Source organism: Neolamprologus multifasciatus, chromosome 14, assembly GCF_963576455.1.
Source record: "Neolamprologus multifasciatus chromosome 14, fNeoMul1.2, whole genome shotgun sequence".
NCBI classification, from domain to species: domain Eukaryota; kingdom Metazoa; phylum Chordata; class Actinopteri; order Cichliformes; family Cichlidae; genus Neolamprologus; species Neolamprologus multifasciatus.
In genome coordinates this window covers 19,350,864-19,363,471 of record NC_140452.1, presented here as the reverse complement: position 1 = coordinate 19,363,471, position 12,608 = coordinate 19,350,864, and the positions used below count along the sequence as shown (strand labels likewise).

General features: G+C 41.0%; 1 protein-coding gene across 3 annotated transcripts in view; it reads right to left on the bottom strand.

The window, feature by feature from the left end:
- Positions 1–12,608, bottom strand: part of rsrc1 (arginine/serine-rich coiled-coil 1) — a 123,593-nt gene that overhangs the window by 88,655 nt on the left and 22,330 nt on the right. For all 3 annotated transcript variants that reach the window (XM_085131108.1, XM_085131105.1, XM_085131106.1), the window contains exon 4: positions 12,188–12,403. In XM_085131108.1, coding sequence (XP_084987234.1) covers positions 12,188–12,403 — 216 coding nt within the window. The remainder of the gene's footprint in view (positions 1–12,187; positions 12,404–12,608) is intronic.

The window sequence follows — 12,608 nt, the reverse complement described above, 5'->3', positions numbered from 1 at the left end:
TTTTCTCTCTCTCGTTCTGTCTGTCAGAAGACAAAACAACATGGCCCCAAGCACTCTGCAGTTTAGCCTACAGGGAGAAATGTCAGGAGCGCTCGTGTGTACGTGCATGCATGTGTGTGTGTCTGTTTTTCTGCAGACTTCAAGGAAAAGTGGTATAAAAAAAAAAAGAAAGAAAAGTTAACCCAAGTCTTCGAGTAATGCAAGAAGACAAACGAACACAGCAAAGGCTAACGTGCACACAAAGATTGCAAAGAAAGTGTTTAACCTTACTCTGAAGACCTGAATCTACTCCATTCTACTCTAAACGCTTTATTGGTAGAGACCAAAATGTGTCCGAACCATTGCAATGAGTCACTGAATGTCTCATCACATATGTGGCTTGTTGGCATATTTCGTTTAGGTCTTAAAAAGTCCAGATTAAAATCTAATGTTACACGTTTGTGATCACCTCTTGGGATTTTCACTTTGGGTATCATTTTTGTCAAAGTCTTTAGCAAAACACAAACAGTTTTGTAAAAAAACATCTTCATGTTTTTAAAAGCGAAGCCACCACAAGAATCTCAGAATCTTGCTCAGTGTGCGGTAACACGCTTTCTATACATGAGAGATTTCAACATACAGTATGACCACAAATAAACTTCTCCTCTCTAATGCACACTCAACATACAGCAATTATGGCATATGTATACCTGCCAAAATGTGCGTGCCATAACATTAGCTCCAGTGGCATTTTTCATTCTGATTAATATGTGTTTGAAAATTTAACGAGATGATTTGCTACTCTGTTTCAGTTTTGTGAAATACTCCACCATTTTCCCCTAAAAACATTTTCCACATACAGCTCGGCACTGACAGATTTCAGTTGGCCTCCATCAGTGAGTCTGTACGTGGAAGAAAAGAAGTGAATTATTTCACTCTGTTGATTAGACAGCAGTGCCCGCGATATTTATACACACTGTACATACTTTCCGTGTCGTCAGAACTGGGCATAGAAAGAGGCAGAAACACATAGTTAGAGGCGCACAAAAAAAAAGAGAAGAGAGAGTGAAAAAGAAGAGAAGAGGCAGTTACAGTAAGGCAGTAAGCAATGAGAAACATACAGCATCAGATCTGAGAAAAGACTAGTAACTCATATAACAGCCTGGCATTAATTCCACAGTATTACTCACGCATCTAAACTGCAAGAAGAGACGATATATCATACAAAAATGAAGAATGCATATACGCTACTGGCAAAAAGTGGACAGAAGTAGAGTGAGCGATGTGTGTGTGTTAGGGAGAATGAGTGAGATGCAAGGTGGAATAACTCTATTAGAGAACCACAGGGACTACGCTGGCGAGAGAGTAAGACAGAGCACACGAGGATGAAGGAGAGCCACAGTGAGCAAGACATTAGTACAAATGAATTAAACATCGGCCCAGAGATCTAAACTTCTGTTGAAAAAGAGGCAGACTAAATGGGTAGGAGGGAAGGAGGAAGAAGAGGAGGGAGGCTTCGTAACTTTCCTGCGGCTACTAAATGTTCAGCAGAAGCCGTGCGGGGCCGCAAACTCCATCAGCGACACAAATAAGCGCACATCCACTTGCGTGATCGGCGACTACAATCACAACTCTTTTGTTTCAGCTCGTTTCTGCGCAAAAGAAAAAAAACACTCTGAGCATGGCTGTCGATTTCAAACCTCCGCTGAGGATGATTGTTATACACCCCTCTCAGGCAAGATTTACTTCCTTACTTCTACAACTGAGTCATGGTACTTAAACTCAATGCCTGGAAAGCTGTTTACCCAGTCTGAAGGAGGTATTCTTGCAATGATCAATGCCACGAGGGAAGACCTGCAGAGCAGTATTTTTGTCTCAGGCCAGCAGAGGTCAAATGCACGGTGAGAGGTACTCCTCAGCTAACTGAAAACCATCGTCTGCTGTTCTTCTTCATGTTACTTTGCCAATTCAACTAAAAGGAACATCACTTTCTATAACATTTTCTCACTCTCAGCCTTCCTCATAAAGACTTCAGTTAACACCTTTCCTTGCCCCTGGTGCAGATGAATAAGCACCGGAGCCTGGAGAAAATTAAACATTAACAGTGCGTCTCTTTTACACATCATTCTGCATAACCGCCTTCTCGTTTAGCTCCCCTCCTTGCCTTCAACACCACTCTGCATCCTCCAAACCAAACTAACCCAGCTTTTCCAGAAAGGGAGAGAGAGTGCAGAAAAACGCATTTCGTCGACAAGCGCAACATAAACCCTCCTAAAATCGGAGCTGGCCCGTCATGTTTGCTGCTCATAACCTGCTGCTTATAATCCTGCCCGCATCCTCTCCTGATCCATAAAGCAGAGCAGCCAGCCACTTAAACAGCAGCCAGGACTGCCATCACTAGCTCCTGCTAAGAAAAAGGCTATAAAATGAGGAGAGGAGAGGCAAGGAGAGAAGAGGAGAAAATAAAAGAGAGGAACAGGGTAATTGGATTGGGGGATCTTCTATTTGGCCAGGTCTGGTCTCTGTCATCACGCTCCAGGCCTGGCTTCTCTCAGTGCCTACAGTAGGTCTCAAAGACATCAACACACTCACAAACAAATGAACACACACACTCTTCCCTAGATGTGTAACGGCACTGAATTGCTACCAAGTTGTCCTGTGCGCCGCTACAGCCTGCAGGGTGTTTAGTGTGCTTTTTTTTTTTTTTTTTTCCCCCAATGTGAGTGTTTGCATACTCCCTTAACAACTCACTAAATGGTTAAACAGATTACAGAGCGCAGTAAGTGGATTGTCACAGCTCTCTATCGCTCACTCAGGGTGTCTCTCCTGTGATTAAAAGTGGCCAGATTTTTCTCTCTCGCTCTCTCTGTCTATGCAAACACACACACACACCCACACACCAGTTTACACAGGAAACAGGGAGGTCATTCTCAGCCAAACACAGCAAGAAAGCCCTCTTATTCATTTCAGTCTTAAGAGATTCTTATTACTTATTTATAATAACGTTAATAACTAACAATACAGTCTAAAAATCATATCATATATTAAACATTATAATAGTAAGAATTATCACCATTATTGACTTTTAGTTTTGTTTTCAGTTCAGTTTCAGGGCAGTACCCTGAAATCAGGCTAATCTCTCATGGCCTGGGAGCTTTGGGATGTTTAACATCCCAAAGCTGTAAAAACCTCAAATTTCAGGAGGAAATATCAATCTGACTGTACCCATACCCATCCACTATTTCAGTAAAATACTGACATAGGCAAAGAAATGTGAAGGAGTGAAAGTTGACCTTTTTCTATGATTTTTTTAAGCGGAAAAATATTTCCAGAGACAACGGGAACCAAAGAAATCTTCCCAGACCATCCAACCCTCCCCAAAAAGCACTAATTATGTGTTCCACATTTGCATAACCAGTCCAAGTGACATAAATTTCAGAAATGGGTCACGCCCACAGAATGAATGCACTGTCTGTGTCTCCTGTCTGCATCATACGTGGCACTTACGAACCATTAATCGTCCCAGACTGGCAAAGACCAAATACATTTTCTGGAGCTACAAGTTGCACGGATCCCTGTGGAGGATTCCGATGATAATACCCTTTTGACAAAGCTATTTATAAGTCGTTATACTGTTCACTTTTTTTGGCCTTAAACCGAGTTTTGGAGAAGGGGTGTGGAGTCTAGTTAGATGACCTGCTTTTGTATCTAAAAGGGTTATCTAGATGTAAAGTAAGTCTATTATTAAAGACTACTTTGTTTTATTTGTTTGTTTTTTAATCTAATTTGCTCGTTATTTGTATTAAAAAAAATAAATAATGACTACATGCAGCCATAGGCCAAGAAATGCTACAGCTGAACCAAACTGTGTGTGCATTTATCTACTGGGACCTGAGTGTGTGTCTGTGTGCACATGCCCGCTGTCCACCCTTTGCATGTAGGCATCACTCCTATTTCAGCCACCCAGCCCCCACCCAGACTACACACACGCACACCTACTCCTCTTCAGCTTCACCCACGTCTCATCTTGCTCCTGGCCACTAGGCTACCCCCCTTGACGCACACACAAATAAAACACACACTTACAGTTCATTGATTTAAGTCAATGTGAGTGTATCCTAACCTTCCGAGGACGGTGTTTGAAGTCTCTCTTACCTCCCCGGACCCGCTCCCAGAGCCAGACACAGCCTAGAGTCCTGCAAGAGTGCAGTGAAATGCAAATACAACAAACACACACACACACACACGCACACACACACACACACACACACACACACACACACACACACACACACACACACACACACACACAGAAGCAGCAGCTAGTGGTCCCATCCACACCACCCATACACACATTCCCACCAGGCTGAGAGGATGCCGCAGGCAGGGGCTACACACCCACAAACACACACACAAACACACTTACTTTCTCTGTGTATTACCAACACTAATGAGCTGATAGATGTTCAACAGAAGCAAAGAAGCAGACAATCATTTCCTCAGAGTAAGGCAAGAAGGGAGAGAAAATCAACAGTAGTAAGTGAAAATGTGTGTGTGCCAGTGTCTAGGGTCTTGTTTTATTTTCTCTCTCTGCCTCACAGCATCCCGGCTTCCAGAGGTTAAGGCTGAGCAATGGAGCAAAGCTAGCCAAACTCAGGCCTGCAGGTCCTGCTGGGACCCCTGTGGTGAGGTTGGGTTCTGTTTAGTTTGTCAGCAGGGAAAACAGAGTAATGAGAGGAATTACTAAACAATCACATTCACAGAAAGAAAACAGCAATGGGTGGGTTGGTGAGGACGGCTTATTGTATAAAAATGTCAAGAAAATATGTTTTATATTAATGGTTTATTTTTTTAAAAATGAAACTCTACCAATGTGAACTACGCTGTCCTATTCTGTTGAACTGCTGTTCCTCTCTAGCAGACAAAAACCTCTAAATGGTTCTTTCATAGAAAAGGACTTCAAAAAAAAGGCTTTAATGAAAGGTAGGCTGTCTTTTCATTTCTTTAACCCTAAGCTCATTAGACAAACTCCTTTTACATGCACAGGGAAAAGATGGCTCTCTGCTGCCATGAGGTCTCCACGCTGCTCTCTGTGCCTCGGTTGCCCAGCCTGTGCCCATTTCTTACTCAAATTACATTAAATTGAGTACGATGAACCAATGTGTTCCCGTGACCCGGCATAGGCAAGGAGTTCAGCCTAATTGGACAGACCTCTCAGAATGAGCATGTGAAGCTTGATCTGTTACAGAGAAAAGAGGTCAGCACCCCCCCAAAGCAAAAGGGTGACGACTTCTCCTAAAGAAGTAAAAAAAAAAAAATTGTTGAAGGCGTTGAATTCCGAGAAGGTTGCTTGAGAAGAAGAGAAGAAGGGGGAAAAGTGAGAGTGTGCACACCTGTGTGTATGGTGTATGCATGCATTAACAATATAATGAAATGCAGAAAAACTGGAGACTGTTCTCCATCCACGACCTAACAAAATCCCTTCAAGCCTGATCAAAGCCTGAACCACTACAGCGTTTAATGATGCCAAACCTGTACTTACTAACAAACACTTACTTCTTACTATAAAATTTCGTTGTAATTTAAAAATAAATAAATAAATAAAAATGTAAAATGCTTAAAACCTGTCACTTTCTGTGAAGAAACAGCCATCTGTTAGCGTAAATTCTCAGTGTCTGCTCATTAATCAGGGGTGTGAATTGGGTCGGAACATCAGGTGAAATACGCTCTTACTTCTGTCAAGTACCAGCCTGGGGGCAGATGCGCACTTGTTAACACGAGACACTGTTTACCTCTTGTACTTTGTTTCAGGGAATACGATAAAACTCTGACAAATAAAATTTATCTTGACCTGTGCACAAGGTATTATGAGAAAGTATCTGGTGTGCTGCAAAGCTGATTTATATATATTCAGAAAATTGTCATTCGGCAGTAATTCTATCGCCTGCCAGGGGTGTTCAGACGGCCTTAATTTAGTGGAATTTGACAAAAAAAAGACTTGCATGAGTTTAGATTCACCTAGTTTGTGTTTGGATTTTTCTGCATAAATCCTGCTCCAGATCAGCACTGTAGTTGATGAATTACAGTACCGTGCAAAAGTCTTGAGCCACCGTTTGTTTCTTTATATTTTGTTTCCATGGAGCCAGACTCTTGTTGGGCAATAGACTTTCTGAAAGTCTATTAGTTTTTCACTCATTTTCAGTCCAGTCCTTTTTTTATTGTTTGTCTGTTAAGATACTTAACGCCAATCTATGACTCATCCAAAAATAAAAAAGGCACCTAACTCAAGAGATGAACCAGTGTTGGGTCTACACATAACGAAAAAAAAGAGGAAAAAATAATAGAAAAAATAGCCTGTCAGAAAAAGGCTTTCTTCTCATCTCTTTAGTAGAATCTACAAAAACAGTAAGAGACACAACAGTTTGACAAATGTTTTGTTATTTTTGCACCAGCAATCTGATTCCCAAAGAGCTATTGCCAAAACATTTGGCACAATTTAGCAATTTTTGCCTCTATGCTGTATTTTCATGCAAGGTAGCACACATTTCAATGAGTCACTGCATCTATTTGTAGAAATGTGGGGTGACTCAAGACTTTTGCACAGTAACCGTAGAGCTGTGCAGGGGTTTGAAGGTTTAGCATGTGTATTCATTTAGGTGATGCACTCTAACAATTGTTTTGAGGACAGCAAATACACTCTGGATGTAATCTGATCTTCTTGAACTTTGCCCCTGGCAAATTTCATTACTCGTGGAAAATTTATGAAGTAATTTAGGTAATTTTGAAAAAAGGAAAAAAAAAACCTCACAGCTTGCTGAAATTTAATCTAGAGAATAAACAGGTCATGATGTCTTTATGAAACTGTGTTAAACCGTTTCAGTTTTTTTTTTTCATCCATGAAACGGATCGTTTCTCAATTGTCATCATAAATCATGAAAGAGAAGTGCTCATCAAAGGGCACTGGGCACATGTTAAAAATCACCACTGCATTCATACTGAATAAAAACAGCATGCAGGACACAAGCATGCAATCTTATTGAGAAAAGTGTCAATGAAAAGAAAAAGGTAAACAACGTAAGTGGTGGTTAAACTAAAGGAAACTAACACCCTCTCTGCAAGTACTAACCCAGATGCTTATCCAGAGCAAAGTTGACCTACTAACCTTGTACATAATCCTGTGTAAACACACACACACACACACACTTGCATAGAAGTACACAAGTACACACACAACCCTACAATCACCCACTTACCCTTTGCCACTGGTGAAAAGCAACAAGATCTCTTAACAACAGCTCGTCTTTTTCAATAAATTTTGCATGAAAACATGCCGCTGGAGCACCAAGTTGCCTGCTGTCATACTAGAGGAGTCTTAAATGTTTAATGACAACAACACCAAACACATGTGCGCACACACAGAGTCTGTGTCAGGGTGCCGCACTGAGGGGCCCCTCTTTCATCCTGACAGACACTATAAAGCTCCTGAGCCGCTTCTCCACCCCGCCCCGCCATCAGCATACCACCGCCGCACTCCTCTCCTATCACCCAGCAAGAAAACCTGGATGTAAATGAGGCTGGAGTGTAATAGTATGTGGGAGTGCGCAGGTGTTTGTGTTCAAGTGGTGAGGATCAGGGGCTTGCATAGACCCTACCCCCATTGCCATTAAAAAAAGAAGAAGAATGGAAAAGGAAGAGGAAGTAGCTTCTCAAATTAGATACAGTAAAAAGGGAAAAAATATGTTTTACATATTCCTGAAGCATCTTGTTGCTTCTGCCTTACTTCTGCTGAAAGAGGACATGCTAGGCAGCTAAACTCCTGTGAGCATCAAGCAGATTTTGTACAGTTATAAGATCACATCAGCATCTGCAGGCATAAATGGCAGCCTTACTGACAGCTATCCAACTTGTGTGTTGTTGTACCATCAAAGTATCAAGTCAAAATTAAGCTGAAAACATTTCTTCATAAAATTCATCATCTCAAACACTATTTATCAATTTTAAAATGAAATGCCAACTCTTTATGCTGGAAATGCAAGACTGAAAGAGGCACTAATGTGCTTGGATTATGGAAATATTCCAGTGTTTTTCGTTTTTGGAGAGATGTTTTGGATTATATAGGCCAATAGTTGAAGTGTAATTTGCCCAGGTCACCAAGACCATGTCTCCTAGGAGACAGAAGCCTTACAACAGCTGAATAAGTATGTAATGGGAGTATTTACTACTCCCATCCAAGTACTACTCCCAGTACTTGGATGAACCGGGATGTTCGTCTCCTCCTGAAGGCCCGCAACACTGCCTTTAGGTCAGGAGATGCACACGCCTACAGTACAGCCAGGGCTAATCTAAAGAAGGGCATCAAAAAAGCCAAACACCACTACAAAAAGAAGGTAGAAGAACACTTCTCCAACTCCAACCCCCGACGCATGTGGCAAGGACTCCAGACCACCCATCCACATTAAGGGGACGGCTGTGGAGCGTGTGAGCAGCTTCAAGTTCCTGGGAGTCCACATCTCCGAGGATCTCATCTGGACGACCAACTGCTCCAAGCTGGTCAAGAAGGCTCACCAGCGCCTCTTCTTCTTGAGGACTCTGAGGAAAAACCACCTGTCCTCAGACATCCTGGTGAACTTCTATCGCTGTACCATCGAGAGCATCCTGACCAACTGTATAACAGTCTGGTATGGGTCGTGAAAACTGCCCAGCGCATCGCCGGAGCACCACTTCCTGCCATAAAAGACATATACAGGAAGCGGTGTCTGAAAAGGGCTGGGAAAATCATCAAAGACCCCAGTCACCCATCACATAGACTCTTCACCCTCCCTGCCCTCTAGGAGGCGCTACAGGAGCCTCCGGACTAAGACCACCAGGTACCGGAACAGCTTATTCCCCACAGCTGTCAGACTCCTGAACTCTGCCTCCTGACATCTGACCCACGTTAAACTCATGGACTGGACATACACACACCCACAACCACCTACACACACACACAATGGACAACCGTACCCTCAAACACACAATAATAACATGGACTGAACCACCATTCACAATCACTAGCACTTTATATACCTCTGTAGAAATTATCCACATATCTCACTTATCTTAACTGCACTACTGTATAGCTCTGTGTAAATAATCATTCTGTACATACGATAATTTCTAATCCTACAACTGTTTATAACTTGCATAGTTCACATTTCTGTATAACTGTATATCTCAGATTTCTGTATAGTTTTTTTTATTTCATATTTATATCCTGTTCATAGCTTGTACTCACTACAGCCTGTACATACTTATAGTTATAGAATATTCATAACATACTTCATACCGTGTACATTATAACATACCATAATAGACCCATTTCTGTAACATACTTACATATCTATATTATTGCTAATATATATTGTAATATATCTATATCACTAAAGCACTTCTGGATGGATGCAAACTGCATTTCGTTGCCCTGTACCTGTGCATGTGCAATGACAATAAAGTTGAATTCTATTCTATTCTAATTCTATTATAGTTGGTTTAGTAACTTGTGCCAGACGAATTCTCAGGCTTTGGTGTCTGTGAGAAGATTTTAGGGAGGCTTAATTGTAAAAACGATGTGGTCAAGGAGCAATGGGACAGTTACTGAGAGTTTATATCCAGAATTAAAACGTAACTTGATATGAACTGTCCAGTGTGTACTGGACACTTGGCAAATGAATATTACCAAGTAACTTATTGTACCAAGTAACTTATTGTACAAAGTGTTTTGTATACCTCACTCTACGTCAGTGTCTTTGAACTTCCTTGTTCTGTCTTGATGTTTTTATATCTATTTTTTTTTTTTAATTAACAATTGCAATAGTCTATTGTAAAGTAATATCACCTGACTTGGAGAATAATGTCTTTACTGTTAAATCTGAAGTTAAAACTCTCCACCTCCACAAAAAACAAAAGAATTAACTAACTTGGAAAAAAAAGATGTTTATATTTTATTTGTAAAAGGGCAAAAAACTCTATCAACACCCTGATATCGTTAAAAAAAACATCTTTAAAAACCATATACATGTAAAATGTAGAAGCTTTGTAAAGGTAGGATTTAGCACAGCGGTGCATTGCAACAGATTTCACAGTTGCACCTACTGAAGTGGGTGCTGACTTGATATGTCACGTCAGTTAGTGGGTCAGCGCCATATGTCGAAATTATTCAATCTTTAAACCTCCACAGGCTTAGGCAGTTTTGAAATAAATCAACACTGCCACAGGTGGAAATGCACACACACGCACACGCACAGACTTAACACAAATATGCACACAGACAAGCTAAAGCAGGGTCAGCGATAAAAGAAGAGATTCCTATCGATGCTAAAGGATATTGAAGCCTTAATAAGAAAATGGATATAGTCTACTGGCCTTACATTTCACTGTTAGCTTTATTTGTTTTCCTGATACTGATCTAAGAAAGGCAATATGTAATGGCGGCAAATAAATGGGAGCACTTTTCCTTTAAAAGCAAATATCCAGTCTCTGGCCATACAAAGAAGTCTTAACACCCAAGCTTTTTAAAATTGTTATTATCAACAAATACGACCCTATGATCTTTAATTCTAAATAAACATCTTGAATAACACATAAGTGTTTAACAATATTACTGATCGTGCTTGTGTTTTCCTCAATGACGTCAATATATAATACTTCCTAAATACATAAAATCTGTTGTGCTAGCAAAGATATACATTTCCTTCTTTTCTTGGCATTTAACTCAGTTAATGAGATTCAGTACACGTGATTTCCACCCAAAGTTGTTCAAGTGCGTTATTTAACAAAAAAAAAGAAAGAAATGTTCTTAGATATACCATACAGCATTTCTGGTCTCTCACAGCCACTGCTACAGTGATAAGTTTCCTCATCTGAGTACACAGTTGCATCAAGAACACATCTGAGGAATGGAGATTTTAGTCAGATCAAACAGTTATAAAATCAGAAACTGTCGTACGGCTATTACTGCATGTTTCTGTAAGGAAAAACAAATGAAAAGCCTAGAAAATACTCCCTCAAAGTGTTTCCTCCCAGAAAACTTTATGTGTTAAGTTTAAGCATAATATAAGCAATCCTTAAAACAAGAGTTTTGACAGTAACTGATAAATGCATCTGCTAATCTGCCAATGAGATCCTCAACTAATCATTTATCCGAAATTGAAAAGTGCCCATGATTGTTTTCTTAAGCTGAATATACTTGTTTATTATCAGCATTAAGGCTACATTTGCCATGAAATTTTCAGTCGATGAATTAATCAATTAATCGGCTTAAGGTTTTGTCGACCGTGAAGTAAATTCAGCCTGTCCCTGAGTTTCCATGCAGTAACATGGGGGACTAAAGTCTGGTAAGCTGATGTGTAGCACAACAGCTGCTCTGTATCACTCTTGGGATCCGCAGTTTAATACACACATCTGTGCCATTCAATGTGACAAGCAACAACTGAGTACCAGTCGTATTACAGTGGCCCCCAATCACATTAGAGAATGACGCGATGGGGGAGGGATATATCGGCAGACGCAAAGAGAAGCCTCTAAGGTAGTTATACCTGTAGTGGAGTGTACAACTGCTAACACTCTGAACCTGTTCCTCGTCTGTATTAGAGTCTTTAGTGGACATAAACTTGCAAGTGTAGATGTCCTTTGCTAACTTTCCTAACTTTAATAATAAGACACTCTTGTTTATTGTTTTTTTTCCTGGCAGAGACAACAAAGACATTTGGAGGTGCATATAATCCTGTTATGTTTCTAGACTTATTGCTGCCAGGTCCAGAGGGTGAAAAGTGCAGTTAAAGACATCAGAAATCATCTGGTGACCAACGCATTCAGTAAAAACCAAACCTGTGCCACACTCCTAACTACCATCTATTTTTATATCACTGTGAGATTTTCCTCTTACAAGAGGGAACTATATCGCATTACATGGCCCGTGCTGCCTTGTGCTTGATGAGAAGGAGAAATGGAGAAAGAAAGGGAATGATGGATTGATGGATGGAAGGATCGAGTGATGGATGGACGGATGGAGGAGCTGAGACCGAGCTCCGCATTTATGTCCGTATTACACCAATCAGCATTTTCTGCTCTCCTGTGGTCCAGTAGAGTCGACAGTACCTAAGACTTATTAAGGTATCTTTGTGTCTACCTGTGCTGTCACCTCACATATAAGGGATAATATCCTACTTACCCCTTTTTCTCTGCCTTATCTTTACTCTTGTCCTTCTCTTTGTCCTTGTCTCTGTCCCGTCCTCTCTCCTTGTCTTTTTCCCTCTCCCGGTCACGGCCCTTGCGCCGGCTCCGGTCCCGGTCCCTGCTATGGCTACGGCTCTTTTTGTGGCTGTGGGTACCTCGCCGGCTGCGACTGCCGCTCCTACTTCGAGACCGCCGGTAGCGAGAATGAGACCTAAAGCAGAGATAAGGAAAAGTTAAAGCAGATAAACCTCTGACATTTCTTTTCATTTCTGGCACAGTAATAGGAAAGGGAAAGCACCTTTATTGTTTTAGCTACTCGCGTTCTGCCTTGTAAGTGTCTATATTTACCAGAATGCCTTTTAATCACTAAATGCCTAATCAAATGTGGCTGAAACTGTTTCACAACAGAAAAATGT